Source organism: Cygnus olor, chromosome 11 (assembly GCF_009769625.2).
Source record: "Cygnus olor isolate bCygOlo1 chromosome 11, bCygOlo1.pri.v2, whole genome shotgun sequence".
NCBI classification, from domain to species: Eukaryota; Metazoa; Chordata; class Aves; order Anseriformes; family Anatidae; genus Cygnus; species Cygnus olor.
The window spans coordinates 12,876,701-12,895,230 of NC_049179.1; the positions used below are offsets into that span (position 1 = coordinate 12,876,701).

General features: G+C 38.5%; 1 protein-coding gene and 1 long non-coding RNA gene across 5 annotated transcripts in view; one reads left to right on the forward strand and one right to left on the reverse strand.

The window, feature by feature from the left end:
* The window catches only part of IL16 (interleukin 16), a 39,779-nt gene that overhangs the window by 11,377 nt on the left and 9,872 nt on the right, over window positions 1–18,530 (reverse strand). Inside the window, exons 3-14 of one of the 3 annotated variants that reach the window (XM_040569757.1) lie at window positions 14,358–14,494; window positions 13,488–13,620; window positions 11,372–11,468; window positions 10,784–10,926; window positions 8,182–8,292; window positions 6,655–6,769; window positions 6,370–6,443; window positions 6,066–6,279; window positions 4,952–5,069; window positions 3,590–3,722; window positions 2,587–2,680; window positions 1,600–2,069 (exon numbers count right to left, since the gene is read on the reverse strand). In XM_040569757.1, the coding sequence (XP_040425691.1) occupies window positions 1,600–2,069; window positions 2,587–2,680; window positions 3,590–3,722; window positions 4,952–5,069; window positions 6,066–6,279; window positions 6,370–6,443; window positions 6,655–6,769; window positions 8,182–8,292; window positions 10,784–10,926; window positions 11,372–11,468; window positions 13,488–13,620; window positions 14,358–14,494 (1,839 nt within the window). Of the gene's footprint in view, window positions 1–1,599; window positions 2,252–2,586; window positions 2,681–3,589; window positions 3,723–4,951; window positions 5,070–6,065; window positions 6,280–6,369; window positions 6,444–6,654; window positions 6,770–8,181; window positions 8,293–10,783; window positions 10,927–11,371; window positions 11,469–13,487; window positions 13,621–14,357; window positions 14,495–18,530 lie in introns of those variants that run through there. The other 2 variants (XM_040569756.1, XM_040569755.1) reach the window with 2 other exon arrangements.
* Window positions 10,861–18,530, forward strand: part of LOC121075956 — a 37,643-nt gene continuing 29,973 nt past the window's right edge. For both annotated transcript variants that reach the window (XR_005823268.1, XR_005823270.1), the window contains exons 1-2: window positions 10,861–10,997; window positions 15,975–16,053. This is a non-coding gene — a long non-coding RNA (uncharacterized LOC121075956). The remainder of the gene's footprint in view (window positions 10,998–15,974; window positions 16,054–18,530) is intronic.

The window sequence follows — 18,530 nt, forward strand, 5'->3', positions numbered from 1 at the left end:
TCCATTGCTGTTAGGTATGGACATTGTACTTTCAGTAAGTGAAGTACCATTTTGTTTTGTACCCAAACGTACAGTTTGAACTTACTCTCTACTGATAGGAATTATAGCTACTGTATTGATGCGGTTTAAAGCACGGTCAAAAACATCAATTAATCAATAATCATTCTTGGTTATGAAAAAGCAACCTTACAGTCTGCAGAACCCCCATACAAAACTATGGTGTGCAGGCCTCAAACTGGCTAGTATAAAAAGGTTGGAGAATAAAGGAAAGAAAAAAAAAAGCAGCAATAAAACCTCTTAATGATCTAAAATACTTTCTGACATGAAACTCTGTCTCCGTGGGACAGAGGACTATTGTCCTCAGATGTACAAGCCTTCTTTCTAGAGGAAATTATTTTCATTAACAGAGAAACTTGACTTTTCAAAGACTTCATTGATCTTAAAATGGATTTTTTCTCCCTATCATTTGGAATAACTGAGGGGTGAAGGATAATAAGTTGCGTGCAGATATGTTCAACAAGTACTTAACTTCCCTGAATTTTACTTCTGGTAGGTGATTTTCTAGTAGCTGTTGATGACAATGTTTCTACTGCTCTCTTCTTAGGGGATGGGAAAAGCACCTTACATGAGGTGCTGAATTTAAACTTTCTTGGATGTTAATATTATACCTGGACTTCAGTCTAAGCTGTATCAGTTTATTTTGACTTGTGCAGCTTGGGAAATGTTTTGCATTGCATTGAGATCTGTTCGTTTCTACTGACATTACTAAATTCAGGGGGAAGAGGTTCCATTTTTAAACAAACCACAACTTTGTTTCAGCATGTGTATCTCACAATCCTGCACACTCATGCAAATGTGAAACACTGTGTCTTACTATTTTATCTTAGATAAGAGAAGGAACTGAAATTCAGTAATGTACAAATATGCACTTAATTTTCAAATACTCATCAACAAATGTGTACCTGATAACTTATATGGGTTTATTTAACACCTCTTCATCTCAAAAAAAAAAAAAAAAAGCCCGGGATTACCTGCTGCATATTGTTAGTGCTTTCTTCCAAAAGAAGTCCAGTGGTGAAACAAAGCAATTGTTTCACAACTTCTCTGCTTCGCAAATTATATGACTCTGTGAATTTTGAAGTTAGGAAGAACCATAGCAAGCTGATATCAGAGTCAGTCCAAACTCCTCCAGTCCCAGCCCACAGAACCTCGCTGTTGCAGTCCCACTGGGAGCACAGAATGCTCGATACTACCGGTGGCACATGTTCCAAGGGAATGCCAATGTGGATTTTTTCTTGAGGCTGTTCTAACTGGGATTCAGATTCACATTCTCAGATATGGAATCAAATTTCCTTCAGACATGTCTCTGCATTGTGACTTCAGTTTTGAACATCAAGTTTAGAACTCAGGTGGCTCTACTCAGATACTTTCTCCATTATTTTCAAAACAGAACCTCATACCCTTCCCCCAGTGCTCACGAACATAAACACACTCTTTCTTCCCTGTCTTTGTTATCATTGAAGTCACTCTCTCTGCTTTACTCCTTCCCCTGCCTCACTCACAAATGCACACAAGTAAATTTTGCAAATTTTGCTTTACCTGAAGGTTTGCAGAAGGTGATACAGCCACTTCGGATACAAGCTTTTCATTTCTGTCTGCATTATACTGGTCATTTCCTGTGCAGTCTTGCTTAAAGTATTTCCTTGGTGGAGGTTTGGGCTTTGATGATTTAGGTTTTCTAACAAGAATCTCTGTTGGTTTCTTAGCATTTTGCAAGGGTCGACCTCCTTCACTACAAGTAGGAGGGGAATTTCTCTCCAAATTATTTCCAGACAATGAGTACAGCAGGCCAGGCTGTCTTGTAATTGGTACATCAATGCTATGTACCCTTTCTTTCAAGTCACACAGTTGGTATGCAGCTCCATTATTACACAAGGACCGAGGGTTGTAGCTGCTGTCACTGCTGGAGCGGGTCATTAGCTTCTGTGCCCTGCGGTTGCAATAAGCAGCGTTCTTTTCAATATGTTTTTCACATGGGTGTCTTCCATGCCAGCTTGTGTCTAGTTTTTAACACCTGCATCAGGAACATGATCAAAATGGCTATTCAGATACATGCAAAGGGCTTACTTCTAAGATTCAGTTGGTTAAATTTGTGGCTAAATGCCATCATCAGTTGATGCAAAGTTGTGATTTATGCATCACACCATAAAAGGAGTTAAAGGCATGTAAGTGAATGTCAACGGTTACATTTACTTCCTTGTTGTCACGGTCTTGTTACCTACTGACAGTTGTTTGAAAAGTTTTAAGCAGTGATTATGCACTGGAGAGGGTAAGCAAGAGCAAGAAGTTGTTTGCACAATGCATTTTTTTTTCTTGCTGTGGATCAGAGAAATGTCTTTTCTTTTTCTTTTCATTCTTTAGTAATGTATCTTAGGAGGCATGTTAGGAGTCATGTCCTGTGAGCTTTTCTCCTCTTCTTTCCGACTCCAGGCAACTTGAATCTTACAAGGATTCTACTATAGCACATACTCATCCTATATATCTTCTAAAGTCAAAATTACTGCATGTCAATGAATGCGGTCATCCCCTTACCTTCAGTATTCCATTGGTGTCTATCCCTTCCAAATCTGTTGCTTTCCACAGCTTGTGCAACAGCTTCTTTTAGCTGTTGCTCAGATACCTAGGAAATATCATGCTATTACACTCTTACAAGATTGCTGTGTGATGAGTAACATTTAAATCTTGATTCCTTTCACAAAGTTTTCTAATTTTTGTAAGTTCTCTAATTGAAATAAATAGACCTAGTTATATCATGTGTCAGATAATTTTAAAGCTAAGCAAGTACACACCATTATATTGGCATATATTCCAATATAGTTGAAATTTCTCTACACATATATTTTTATATTGGTTGTTTTGGTAAAATGGGATCTGTCAAAGATAAATGTTCTTTTGTATATTTCACTAGAAATTTAATTCTGGACTTACCAGTGTAAGATGGTTTAATGCTGAATTTTTATGATAATTTAATGAAATTAATTAAATGTTATCATTTATACTGTACTTGGTGTTAGGAGGCATTTTGTAGAAAATTATTGTAAGAAAAAATATTTTAATAATAAACATTGGTTGAGCAAGCCCTAAATTTTAATTACGGTATGAAAGATGATGGCTGTATAAATCTTTCTCCCCCCCCACCTCTTTCGGGGTGGAGGGGTATGTTCCCTCTTCCAAGGGAAAACTTATTTCTTCTTATTAAGAACTCTTTCTTGAATAAAGTTTATCGTTCTAAGATATATAATTTGTTTTATCCCTTAAATGTTATTTCTGTAGCTTCCTTATTCACAACACAGAAATTCATGTAAGACAGTCTCCATCAGTCTTCAAATCTTACATGATTATGTGTAAGAGCACATCTCAGGTTTGTACCTTAATCTGTCTCATACTTGCAGTGATGCTTATAGAGGGATCACAATCTTTGCTATCAACATTCTTTCACTTGTTTGTAGATTAGCACCTCTTTTCTTACTTAATCTTAGTTCTTCAGTTTGTTTTTTTTTATTGGAAATCAGAAAGAATACAGTGCTACCTGTGGTTCAGGGTGTCTGCTGATAATAATTTGCACTGCACCGGGATCACAGTGACTCAGCACGGCATAAACTTCATTAAGGGTCATATTTTGTACTGATGCTTCATTAATTTCAATAATTTCATCTCCACACCTACAGAGATACAAAAAAAAAAAAAAAAAAAAAGGATGTGAACAAAACATGTTTTGTTTTCCTCCCAACCTTGTCTCACCCATGTAAAAGTATGCAAGAAGCAAATCCACGTGGTTGACCTCTAACTTGATCACAGATTAATCACCATGTCTCATTGTTCCCTTTACAGAAAATGGAATTGGAATGAGTTGGATGTCGAGTTTTCTTCAATTTATGGCCTTGTTGCATGCAACTTATGAACTTCATGCTCAGCTATGCACGCTTTGTGTCTGTGATCTTTCTGCTGTATGCAGCTCAGCTGCAGTTTCCACCTACATCTTCCTTCCTTCCTATCCAGTTAACACTTCACTTTTCATATCTTTATGGTCTGCTAGTGTTCTGTTAGTATTATGGTCTCTTAAGATCAGAAAGGATGTTCGTATGTCTGCTACATATGAATAACTTGCTAATACAAAAATTCTAATGACAGACTATTGTAATCCTGGTGGCTGCTAGACTGAATCCTTCCAGATGAAATCTTTATTTGGCCCGCATAGAAACTGAGAACACTCCTCTCTGCTTTACTGAAAATACCTACATACATTAAGAGGCCTACTGAAGCCATTGATTCATATCACACAAACTTTCAAATAGTGAAGAACAGTTCTTTCAGCTAAGTTCTTGGGCATGTAGAGAGAGGAGGATTACAGAGCACACAAAGTTAAATCAAAAAAAGCCTCACTGAAAATGCTGTGTTCTATTCAACTCTAAATATGTTCAACATGACTACTTGCTCATAAATCTTATGAGGTGAATTTCTACTAAATATCATTTTGAAAATTTTATTTTTATTGGCAAGAAGGGATAGAATTTGAAGAGCTTTCATATGGAAAAATTAGTGCCCATGCAAGCCAGAATATACCATCTATTGGTTGTTTGTTTTTCCCCAGATATGTTTTTATTGCTTCACTTAGAAATCTTCTCCATAAAGAATTCTATATGCTTGTCTAAGTCCTCTAAAGCTTGCCAAGTGTAGATGAAAGACAGTAGTGCCACTGGGTTGCTGTGTTTCTAGAAATCCCAGATATTACAACTATACATGCTCAAACACTCAGAATAGCACATGTGCTGTAAACCCAAAACTTCCAGAAAGCACTATGACTTCCTGCCCAATCAGGTCAAATATAAAGCTATAAAACATATCAGAGCAATGGAAAACTTTTGTCATAAGACACTGTTTTTCATCCTACCTGAGTCTCCCATCCATATGCGCCACAGAACCTGGTGAAAGGGTGTGAATAAAAATCCCTGAAATACACTGGAAGTAGGGGACGCTACATAACCCAATTCCAAGGCCAACACCTGGCTCTGAAAGAAGTAATAATTTTAAAGAAGCATAAGAAACAGTTAAAACAAACAAATGAAGAGAATGTATTTTTTAAAACTATCCAACTGTCTTCAGTTTAAATAACTTATTCTGAATGAACCAGACACCTACTCTTGTGCTTATTAATTTTACATATCCAATATTAGCTGCTGCTCCTACTACTTTTTTTTATCCATCCAAGATCCGGTTCATATTTCATTACTGGTATATCACAAACATGGTGAGATGCAAGTTTATTTTGCAAAAAATCTTTCATGACAGTGGAATTCAAACGTCTTTACAAGGAAACAGAATTAAAAATTAAGGAGTAAGTGTGATGTGTGGTCATTGTTTGATGTATCATCACAATCCTCTTTCTGCATTCTATAATGCTGCTTAAGATTTTTGCAAATTCATTTTTGCACACTAATGCCAGATCCCATACTGTTTGATAAGTCATGCTGTTACCTCACACGCTTTTCTTTGTTCGTTATTTTGATGTTCCCATGTTTAAAAGTGTATTTCATCCTGTCTGTTGTTGTTTATAAATAGATGATAGAAATACAAGAAGATAGGTATGTATTTTATTTCTTTTTAAGCCTTCTCAAGAATGAAACAAGCTGCTTGAATAATAAAAGGATAAATAATAAAATATCCTTGAATAATAAAGGATAAAAGTTGCATAATCTGCTTAATAACTAGTAGTTGTTGCTAAGAGATTTACTTTTTCATGTGACGGACATGAATGTGACAATCAAATGCTTGAGTAAAAAAAACGAAAACATAAAGATTGGCTCTTGAGGACAGATGGTATTCAAAAACGTGCTGTTGAAGGATAGTTGTTACTACTGGCAGGTACCGAGATCTACTTTAGTATGGTAGGAAAGAAAAACTTAAGAAAAGAACCAGGTGAGTGAGGAAAGATTCAGATATTAAATTAATAGTGTTTTGTGAATCAGTGCCTTGGTCGCAAGTGCTAAATTAATTTTGGAACTTACCTTTGTTGAGGCTAACTTCCATTACTACCCTGTCATTGGGCTTTGTAGCATTTAATGAGAATGTTGTGCTTTCTGAACTGAAAGAGCTGTTTTCTTTGGTTATGCATATACTAGAGCTCAGTGACTGGCATAAGTGGGGTGACAAGTAGCTGGAAGCAGAATGTGGTGTGCTGAAGCTTGTCCGGACTGTAAGCGTCAGAAGACCCTTTTTGGCCTGTTGGAAAGAAAAGATGATTGAATGGGTTGACTTAACATGCATGTTGCATATAAAGAGTGAAATTGTGCTGGAAGGAGAGTACATAACCTTGAATTTTTGTAGAGCATCATAATGTGTTAATCCATGCATTGATTCTCCATTCAGTTCTAGGATTTCATCACCTGTTTTTAAAAGAAAAGTCACATTGTTACTATTCCTATATTGTGCAGTAAGTTGCATTATAAGTGTACTCAAAAGGAGACTTGGAAATGCAAAAATGGATGCAGATGTAAAAGTTGCTTATGTATCATTTCAGCTTTACTTTAATCTGCTGTTAGATATCATTCTTTGGGAATCTGGAGTGGGAAAAGGGAGAGAAGAGGGTTTTCCCACCTTCTTGTAGCCTTCCATCAGCAGCAGCAGCTCCACCAGGAAAGATGGTTTTGACATAGATGCCTATTGGCCCATAAATGCTGTCTTTCCCTCCAACAATGCTGAAGCCCAGACCCTAATTTATGGAACAAAAACGATGTGTGAGAGCCTAAGTTCAGTTGTCATAATAGCTTATTTGCAGTGTCTTCTGCATTAGCTATATAGGCAGTACTAGCTAACAGAATAGTATAATCCATGAAAAAAAAACTCACAAAAAAAAAAAAAAAAAAAAAAAAAAAACTATATGCCAGTAGTAAAAGCAAATGAAAAATTCAGTTGAATACTCTCATGATTTGCATTTTGTTTCAGTTGCAAATGATTGTTTCCTAATTATAAACACACAGGAAGGCTTCTAAATCCCCCCTCCTTCCATCTTGGACCAGTATGCGACTTTCAGAGATTCATTTATCTGTTGTTTTCCTTGATTTACTTTCCCATAAGCGAGAGTAATAAAACCACCATATAAGATCTTGGTCTTGCAACTAACTGCAGACATTTAGAGGAAGATCTTGTGGAGACAGCTGTCTCTTACCCTCTACCAAACAGAGTTAATGCATCTTGTAAGCTTAAGCAAGGCTGATAGCTCCTTGTAGGTAGACACCTCTCTTTGATTTATTTTTTTCCCTTCTTTCTTATATAAAAAGTCAAATGCTATCTGCTACCCTTAGAAGGATGTCATAAGACTAATTTGTACCTCTGAAGCCATTTAACATCTCTCAAATGAAAAATTAAAATTCTATGCTGATGATGTCCTTACATCATCCCAAAACACAGACAATAAATGATGATTTTGTAAATGATGGTTATCATACTTCATGAAATAACTTCTGAGAGTCATCTCACAGCTTAAATAGTTATAATTAAAATATTAAATACTTAAATAGTTATTAATAACTTTAGAACCTCATTCAACAAGTTCAAAAGGTATATTTTTGAGTTCATAGCTTCTGTATTCTCTCTGTATTCTGCATCTTCAGTGACAATAGTTTTCTAGATATAACTGTCTTCTGTCTTTCTCCAGACTTTACTGTGGTTTTTGCAAATGTTTTTTATTGAGGTTGTGTGTGTTTCCTGGTATATCTTGTTTTCCTTCTCAACAGAACGGTCTTTATGGCTCACATCTGACTTGAAGGAAGCGCTATGGTTGCTGTGCTATTTCAAACCCACAGATGACACTGAGTCTGATTTTGAGCTTACCTCTAACTGTGAAAAAAAAGTAGCAGTGAACGTCAGCACTGATGCTGCTAGCTTGATGTGAGTGTGTTATTAGAACTTGAAGACTGTGCTTCAGTTCATTTCACAGGTATATTTCAGTAAGTTAAGAAGGTAATAATGATAACTAATCACTCCTAATAAAGCCTGGATATTAGTTGGTAATCTAGAAGTAGCAACTTAAACACCCTGAAGTAATTTCCTTGAACTTCGCAGTTTACATTTGGGAAATAAGTTAAAACTCCATTTATGTTATATTAACAGAACCAGCCTCACCTTCCCTTGTCCTTTCATCAGTACGATGTTTGAGATTACTGAAGCCTGTGAGCCACAAGATGTGTGCACTAGCTGTGCTGTACTTAGTGATCTAGACGGCCTTGAAATTGCCTGTGAACATAAAAAAAAAATAATAATAATTAAAAAAAAATAGATATACTCTTAATGCAGAACCATATATTTTTGATGTAGATTAGAGTAACTTGTTTATTTTAAATGTTCTTCTTTATAACTGATGTTACTAAGCGCTTTTAAAAAAATCTTTCTCATTTTCAGAAGCCGGTTGTTTCTTCAGCTGATCAATTTGCATGGAACTGAAGACCACACTGAGTAGTCAGGGCTTTTTATGCTAAAACAGGCCTTTTTTGTGGTACGTTCAGCAGTTGGTGGTCTGTCTTTTGCTATCTTTAAATGCACATGACTTGAACTTTGAGGTCCTGCTTACTGAAATTACCCTGTAGTGACTAAACTAGAGAAAAACTAAAACAATTGGCCCTTGAGGTTGTGTGATGGTGTAGAAAGACACATTTTTGTTGTCTCACTTGACTATCCATGCCAAAATCTTGTTTATGGATATTAGGGGCCCTAGACAAGTATTATGGTATTTACCTCTAAGAACTGAAGTAAGAAACAAGACGTTCTAACTTCTTCCCTCATTTTGCCACAGAATATAATGGGACATACAGAGCCCCTTTTCTGCATTTCCCCAAAAATATGAATTAGTGCTCACAAAAGCCCTTCATACTACAAACTACTCTGCACTGTTTTCCATAAGCAACCAAATAGGTTTCTTTCTACATCTGAAACGGGTGAAGCACATTCTTTTTGCTTGATAACCAAAACAAGGAATTTCTCAGTGCTTTCTCCCTCCATTACACAGCTAGTAGATATATTAATTCCAGCCCCTGAGATTTGACCTATTTTAATGAACCTTTAATGAAATATTTAATGAAAACCTCCTAACAACATAGAATTGGGAATTAGAAACTAATTTAAGCATTGACAAAAGTCATTACCTAAAGCTAACACAAAGAACAAGGTTCAGCAGGGCCAGAGTTAACAGCACTCATTTAAAAGTCCAAGCAAATTCAACACTTTTTTTTTTTTTATGCAGCAAAGTGAAACTAGCAGGTGCGAAAGTGTGTGGAACATCAGTGAAAAATTAGGCTTTCACATATACCAGAAAATAAGGCTCAATTTGACCTGAATACAAGCTTATTTATTCAACATGGTATTGGGAACATAAGAACAGGGAGGTGCCTATGAAAGACCAAAAATATACCCTGGTAAGTGTACAGTGCCACATCAGGGTGATTGGTTATTCCCCTTTTTCAGGTCTCCTGAATCTGAAAGTGGAAATCTTCAAATTTCCTTTGCTTCTGTCTGTGAGAGGAGCTATTTCTGGCTGTGCAGGATGTGCTGTGTATTTCTGCGTGTGATGTACACAGAACAGTAACCAGAACTGGGATGCCATCAAAGATCTTCTGTGGATGGATGGGCAGCATCTGCCACGTGCGACCTTCAAGCAAGATGAAGTCCAGCAAGTCCCTGAGGGTCTGTCTGCATGGGCATTGTTTGGTTGGGATTTGTGCTCCAGTTTGCCACCTCCTTACCCCCCTGTTAAAGCTGTCAGTCAGGCTCTGGTGCCCTCAGGGTGAAGGACTGCCCAGGGAAAGGCAGGGCAGCAGCAACGAGTCCCCCAGCCAGGCTTCAGAAGGTGGCAGCCAACTGTGATGAGCTTTGCCTCCATCACCCCACTCCAGGCTTGAATCTGGGGACTTCAGCCACAAATACCCACATGCCCTCTAACCTGCCTCTGCTCTTCTGGCCTGAAGTGGATTACTTAGCATCCACCTGGATAGCAAAGGGGCATTGTTAATGAGGTTGTTGAAATATGTCTGACTCCCAATGGAATAGAAAGGGGGATGTCTCACACAGCTAGGGGCAGTGACTACCAGCCACGAGGCAAGTCCATACCTGCTTGTGGCCGTGTCTGGGCCAACGGAGGTGACTCGGGAGGCTCACGGCGGCAGGGCCCGAAGCTCAGGCCGGGGTTTTATCGGCCACGTGCACAGAGCATCTCCATGGCCAGCGGCGGGGAGACGCCCAGGAAGGGGCCTCTTCAGCGGTGAGCTCTGAGGCGGCTCCGGGTGGCTACCAAGGTGGTGCAAACCACACGGGGTGATTTACACACACTGTAAAACCTGCCGGGGCAAGGGGAGGGAGAAGCTGCTGAAGAAAAGGGGTTTTGCTGGCACAGTGCTTTGCCCGCTCTCCTGCTCCTCATGGAGGAGATGTGGGGTTTTAAACAGAGGTAGCAGGCATGACAGAGACTGGAGGCATCTCCAGTGCCATTTTCCCTGACAGAAGGTGTCTCCGGCGCCATCTTCCCTGACAGAAGGTGTCTCCGGCGCCATCTTCCCTGACAGGAGGCATTTCCAGCACCATATTCCCTGACAGGAGGTGTCTCTGGCGCCATATTCCCTGACAGGGCTTGAGAGGAAGGCACATTTTGGCGGAAAGCGTGGCTGCCAGCGTCATTCCAAGATTCTCATCTGAGTGTATTTTGTATGTTTTTCAGGTGATTTCCTGTAGTACTTACTGGGGTTCTCCCTCCAGAGCAGTCCAGCTGTTGGGAAAGTGATTTCCGACTGGTATGGAGAGCGTGGGGCTGCCGATCTCTGAAGGGCACGGCTTTCCGGGGTGCTGTGCAGTCTGTCTCCCCTGTCCAGTATGGGTTTATGCCTGACGGACATGGGGAAAGGTCTTGGTTACTTCTCCTAGCTTTAGGCATTTCTGCACATTGATCTGATCAGGTAAATTTTACTTAGAAATGTTTTTCCAGTTGTAAATTCCTGCGAAGGGAGTGATCTTTTTAAATTCTAACTGCATGAGTATCCATAAGTGTTAAGTATAGTAAAAGCAAACATTCCCTACCAAAAGAGCATTGGTTTATTTAGAATACACCTTTAAAAAAAAAAAAAATTTCTGCACAACACCCGTGATTGTAGGATACTGTGAATATAAACGCTGATGATTTTTGGTCAGCAGTTCAGAGCTGAGGATGCCAACCTAAGTCTGGACAATGGCTGCAATTTCTTTCAACACTGCAGTACCATCACATGATGAAGTGCTGTGCTGTTTGCTCCCCGAATATTACAAGAAGAAAGATTACTTCTTTGCAACTTACTGGTTGAGTTACTGCGAGTCCGTTGACATGTGGCTTTACTGTGAAGAAAACAACTGTTTTGTATTTCCAAAGGTCTTTCCTTACAGGTTGACGTTTCCTTAAAAACAAACAAAAACACCAGGGACATTTTAAGTAGAAATTCTTCCACATGTTGAATTTTTATAATAAGACTGCAAGAAATTATTGAAAGTGATCTCAATTTAAAAATAGATTTTCTACTAATTCGGCTTCTACAAATTGCAATCTGAATCAAAAACATTGAGCAAAGATAATTATTTAAAATAAATAGGATGATAAAAGAGAACACAGCTCAAAGCTTTGCTAAAAAACACGATTATAACTTGCCAAAGGAATAACATAGAAATAGATTCTGGTCTTTAGTCAGAATGGACAGCAAATTAGTGGACATCCCCAGCCAATTCAGAGAGACTAATGTTTTGATGTACGGGTAAACTGTAGCCATACTTGCCTAATTTTGGAGGTGACTGGCACTTTTGGGTACTAAGCTTTCCTTGTCTTAGAAGGTCATTATTTTCAAAAAGAAGATGTTTAGACCCAGCTTTGCAAAGGTGAATAGGTGTCTAACTCCTGCTGATCTTAGAAGAATGACCAAATATGATCCGGGCATTTAAAAACCTTTGCGGCCTAGGCTTTAGTGTTTTCCAAAAACTCAGCTCCTTCTAATTGGAAACTTGTACTTCAAACTATGGCCGTTAGTTCTAGCATTTAAAAACACGTAGGTGACACTTTCAGGCTTTTAAATACAAGTTTTTAAAACAGTTTGAAAATAAATAAATGATAACAACTGAAAAACAGTTTGATGTAAGGAATAACTTCTGGATATATATGTTTTTTGATAGCCCTATTTCTGTCGTGACACAACGAATGCCATTGATTGTTGAAGGAACCACAGTTAAAGGAAGAATATTATTGAATGCAGACCATAAAGGGAAACTGATTGAAGTATAATAAAATTCCAAATATAAAAGGGTTTTGGTCAGCAATATTCTGCAGGGGCTAAGAAAGTCATAGAGTACCATCAGAGCAGGATCTGTATGTTCTACCTTGTCTGGGGTCAACCAAGACAAATCCTTTCTTCCAGAAGCCAAACAGTAGTGCTGTTTCTCATGAACTAAGCAATGGTAATTTTCCCCTTCGACAGCAGGTGGAGACATCTGCTAAGTAGCTAAATCCTACTGGGGCTTTCTGGTCCCTTCCTCTAGGGAGCTTTTCAGAATAAAAAAAAAATAAAATAAAAAAAAAAACTCAGATCCTTAAAGAAGCATTATGAAACTGCTTTTTGCAGTGTTTCTCTCATGAGTCAGCTTGCATGAAAAGTCTTTACTGTTAACCTTAAGTATTTTGTAGCAGATTTGTCTTTAAATGCACAGTTCCCCTGGCTGCATCTTGGGTGGTACTATACTACAATAGTTTAATATAGTCCATCTCTGGCCACTTAGGCATTTAAAGGAGTGAAAATAAACAAAAATTTTGGCAGAATCCAGTAGACATCTGTGTGAGACAGTTCACAACACTACAATCTTAGAAAGAGGTACTTTGTACCAGACCTGATAGCAGCTTCAGTCAGGACTGTTTTCTCATTCCAGGATTATACCAGAGCTTTCTATGTGATTCTACTGTAGATTAAAAAGCAGAAGATGACTTGTCTCTGTAGCAGACTCCAGTAACATTCATCCCAAGAACTTCCTAGCTGTAGACCGTACATTAAAAAAAAAAAAAAAAAAAAAAGAACAAACTCACTACTTCAGTACAGGGCCTGCTTTCTGGATTCATGGATCTTCCTTTAATCCACCTCTGTCTTTGCTCAACTTCCAAATGGCAAATGAAAATTAGCAATCAATTGGTTTCTAAAAGGAGGGATTGTACAGCCTTTGCTAGAATTTCCCAGGGCCTTGGCTTCCCCATAGCCTCTGTTTATCTGGGAAAAAGCTATGCTGAAAGCTACCAGAGTCTGACCACAAGAGGTTTGGGGTTTTGTCAGGAAGAGCAAAAACATGTTCTTCAAATGTCTGATGCACAAATTCCCCTTCTCTCTCAAGTAAATGTTGTCAAATCACCCCACAGTTGGAGGGGAAAACACAACTTTCATGCTTACTTTGCTAGCCATCACTATGTTCACCAGCCGTGTTGATGACTGAATGAGAGTTTCAGCCTCTTTGCCAGACAGATCTTTAAGTGATTGTCCATTTAGTGTTAATAGTTCGTCCCTTGGGCTCAGACAACCATCCCTTAAAAAAAAAAAAAAAAAAAAAAAAAAGGGAACATGCATGCATATCATTTTACAGACAAAGAACGATATGGCACTAGTGTGCTACATGCCTTACTAAGGAGTGAACTGCAGTTTTCCCCTTGCCTTGAACAGAGCTGCCATGGCATGTTTTAATGTATGATGCACCCCACCCCTTGCTAGGACTTCTTCCTGTTGCTACTCCCTTCTGCTCAGTCCTGGTGGTCAACAACTACCTTTCCTACCGCTGCATCCATTGATACAGTTTAGACTTGAAGTGTACCTTAGAATAAAGCCATGGTAGGTGCTGTTGTTGCTGTATGGCTGCAGTCCTGCTCCAGGCACCCAGGGACACCCTGATGTGGCCAGTTGCACTGTCCTGACCATGAATACTCTTACTTGTAAGCATTCCTGGGCTCTAATTACTCTACCTTTACTATCAAGGCTCTTGTTTAGCCTTAAGTTCTCAGTGCCAAATGGTTCAAGCCACTAGTATCTGTACTACCTATGGGGGCAGAGCTCAAGCGTGAGCCATTCCCTCCCTTTTCCTGCATTTCCCTGTCTGGAAGCTCCCATGCTGGCCAGCTTGTTGTATGTAGACAGATGCTCAAGGACTTTGAATAACTTGCAACCAGGCTACTATGACAGTAGAAAATAACCTGTGCTTGTCATGGTCATGCAAAATCCATGCAGACAAATAGCTCCCTAATAAGCTTGCTAACTCCATACATACTGTACCTGTTTGCTGTGCTTCCAGCAGGTACCTTGCAGCCTGTGAACCCTTTCCAGAGAGGTGCACAGTTTGGATTCCTAGAGAGCTTGATTGCTGAGCTGCTGTTCCCTGTGGTTGTACACAATCTGCAGATGCAGCTGTCCTGATTCAGGAAGATGAAAGGTTGCATTGAAAGAAAACATACCAAGGATGTTAAAAGTTACTTATCTTGAGCCTTTTTAAGAAATGCAGAAAATGTCCTTAGAACCAGACTGCCTTTAAGAGTAACAGGCCTTTATAACACTGTGCAATTGTGAACGAATAATTATATTATAGAGTCAGTGTTTAGAAAAAAATGTTTTCCTTAGGACATCAGTGGCTTCTGTCTAAAAGAGGGAAGTACTACAGCAGAGTGCCTCTGCACAGAGGGGAAGAGAACTGATAATACACTTTTCATAGTAACTAGATAAATTTTGCCTATGCTAACTATTATAAGAAAAGACAGGGAGGAAAAGCAAACATACACCAGAAAAGGAAATACGCCAGAAACACAAGATGTCTGAATGAAAAATAAGTGTATACAAAACACTGGAAGCTCCACCCCAGCTGCTGACTTGTTAAGGAGGGGGCAGGGGAGCAAAGATGACTGCAACAGTGGAAGATTTTGTCTGCTCCAGGCTGAGGTTGCTGTAGTCTGTGTGTTGCATCTGGAGGACTAATTGTAAGCACATTCGTAACACAGTTATGAATCATTAACATGTGGGCATACAGAAAGAGAAATAGTCTTAAGTCATATGAGTAAATAAAGCAAGGAATGAATTGACTAAGCATACAAAGGACAACACATTCGTCTAGGAAATACACTCCTGTAGCACAAATGCTTAAACACTTCAAAATTCTGAAGAAACAAAGGAAACTGGGAAGTTAGCACACAATTTCTTCTCCATTTGCTCAGTTACATCTCCTAATTCAAGTATTCGCTCATTCTCCTCCCTGCTAAATCCACCTTCCCTACCCCCACCAGCCTCTCCATACTCCACAAAGTGAAGAGGGTCCTCAGTGTATCCTGGATCCAGGCTTGTTCCCAGAGATCTGTGTGACTGGGGTATAGATTTCTGAAGGGGAAGCACATTTCGTACGTTAGGACAGGCTGTTGTCAGGACTGCTGTCTTGTCCACAATATATGTCAATTGACTGTCAGTATTGCTCCAGGATCCCCTGGTCAGAGTGCCATGAACTATTTCCAGTGATTTAAAGTCTTCTGACAACACAAGGAAAGCTATGTAATCACCTTCTTCAGCATCACTAGGGTTTCATTTCTGCTCTAAGCAGAGTTCATCCAGCCCTGAAGGTTAGAACTATGATGCCCTTTCACCACAGATCAATAGGGATCACAATATACCTGACTGACAGCAAAGGCAAACTTTGAATTTACAACAATTCCAATAAAGGTCATTGACATCCTGGCTGTTGAAGCCTGGTTCCCATTCTGAGACCTGCCAGAGTAAATCTAAGGCTGTGAATGAAAGAAGTATTTGAGTTTGAGCCGTATGCTCGCTACAGGCTGAATTCAGTAGGTAATGGATAAGGTTTATACTTGTGTTGACCGACTTGTTAACTCTGTGGGTTTGCTTGCATTCCAGATTGTCTGCCATTAATGAGGAGTGTCTGAATTTTACGAAGCCTCTTTTGTTCAAGAAGAGTACTTCTAGTGAGTGATAGGTAAGTGCATGAGTACGGACAAAATTCCATTTTAAACCAGTTTGTTTGAACTCTAGTATTAGTTTTGGAGCTTCTGTATTTACTTTTTACCTAAAGTAAGTATCTGGAAAATACATGCTTGAAATCAGGACTATGTAATGTTCTTTTTTTCTTTAAAATCCTTCAGCATGGTGACAAAACAAAGATTAGAATTCTAATGTCTTGAAATGTCAGATCTTGAGTAGCAAAAATTGTTAGCTAACTTTATTTACATTAGTTCTTTGCTTTATGTATTAGTAAGAAATTACGGGCTACATTCTGCAAACATGAAGCATCCATTAAATTTTTAAGGTTTTCAGAAGGGCAATGTGCTAATTCTAAAACATAAAAGATGTAAGGTAGATATTAAAGGTAGGATCCCTTAGTCTTGTGTACCGCTCCCTTGAAATATGTTGACGTGCTCTCACTGGTACTGGTTAGGCACCCACATGGAGAACTTTGCATAGTTGTTCCCCTTTCTCCATTTCAGTCTTGATTTTAACTTAATGGTGGGCCTTTTCCGATTGTCCCTTACTTGTCTCTGTTAAGAACATCATCAGTTATGCTCCTACTCTTCCAGTAACTTGCTTATAGTGCTCAGCTGCTGCATTGATAGCATTTATAAAACCCTTTGTAATCTAATTGTCAGAAAGGCATTTGGCTCTCATCAGTTTCTCAGGACTTCACAGAGGTACAATTGGTTTGGCTCTGAAGTTTTGTTTGTTTGTTTGTTTGTTTTGCTGCACTGTTTAAGTCCTTTGGGAACGATGTGTTTTGTACAATGGGACAAGTGCTAGGGTGGTAATTTTGGTACATATATGTGAAATGACAGCAATGAGAACTTATATGAATGTTCTTTCTAAGAGCAGTTGCATACACTTACTCATTTGGAAGAAAAGAAGTTAAATTCATTGTGAACTGCAGAAAAATCTTGGGAAAAATTTTGTTTAAATCTGTAGTCATCTTAACAGGTTGGGCTATATTTCAAATAGGCTCTGTGTGTCAATAGTTTTCAAAATTCATTTATGTGAATTACTTAAAAATTAAAAAAGATTACTGGGTTGCAGAGACATGTGGCAAATATCTGTATGTTGTCAGCATTTGCACTTTTTGGGATCCTGGATATAGATCACTATATTCACATCCAAGTTGTTGCAACATGACAGAAAATTAATAAAAGCTGTTCTTTAGAAAAATAAACATTTGACCAATTCACATTCCAGCAGTCAATTTGCTTTGGGTTTTGTTCTTTAATGTCTTTTATTTCCTGTCTCACTTGTTATTTTATGCATAGAAATACTGCTGATGGTTCCAAAAGTAAAGGCAGTATTTGTTTTGTATCCTCCTCCCTTTTAATGTGTCCTGCTGTTTTTGCAAGGTGATTTATAGCTCTGAATGTAGCAAATGCTGAAAATTTGCTAAAGTAAGGTTGACAGGTTTGGTGTGTGTGCAAGTGGATTCTAGGTCAACTTTGCCTTCTCATTATTAGAACATATGTTTAAATGTGTATTTGCTGCCAGTGAATATAATCTTTCTCTGCTTATAAGGGCCTTTGCAACCCAACACTTTGAAAGTGCATTATAAACAAAATTAGTCTTTAAGCTGAATCTACTTTGCTGAAACATTAAAATCAAAGTTCAAGAGTCGTCTTAAATTTATTTGTGTTGCAGGTGAGAGTAGATTAATTTTTCATGTGTTTTGTTCTGGAAAAGTCATTTGCAAGTCCAGGCCAACTCTATCCTTCTGCTCCCGTTCTTTTGTCATGCCAGATGAAAAATTTGAGGATGTTTTTCTATCTGACATTTAAGAGATTTCTTTTCCCTTCATGTTCTCATTAAACGTTTCTAGCCCAGAGTCCCGTCTCAAAAACATCTCGTTCCAGATGTTGTTTTGAAATAAGGGTAACCATGGCATCTCTGAAAAACTAAAAAACTTTTGTGCACTCTTAACATAAGACACAGTAGTTAGATTGTCTGAAATGAAGTAAAGTGTTACACAAGGCTAGTTCAAGTAAGGTCTTTGACTCAGTTAACTAACCATGTGACAATGAGCTGATTGACTGTTGTTTAAAAAAGGCCAACAAATAAAAAATAAAACAAAAAGTCTTACAACAGTACAATAGTGAATTTAAATATTTGGCTTTTCTGGCCTTCTGACTGTGAAATGCCTGGGATTTCCAAGTGGAAGTTTAAGAGAATACAGCCTTTGGGGATTTTCTTCAAGAACCATTTTTTTCTGCATAATTTCTAACAAAGTTCCAGCTTATATCTGGCACAAACTGACGTGACTCCACTGATTCTGACACCCCAGCCGATGCCTTGGTCCTTCCAAAATATTTATAGTAGATGTAATTCATTTTCCTAGCAGCATATTCCCTTTGCAATTAATAAAATGGTAGAAGCCAGAATGCCTTTAGATTATGCAAGAATCAGGGCATGGGATTTGGGTTCTGCCCTCCG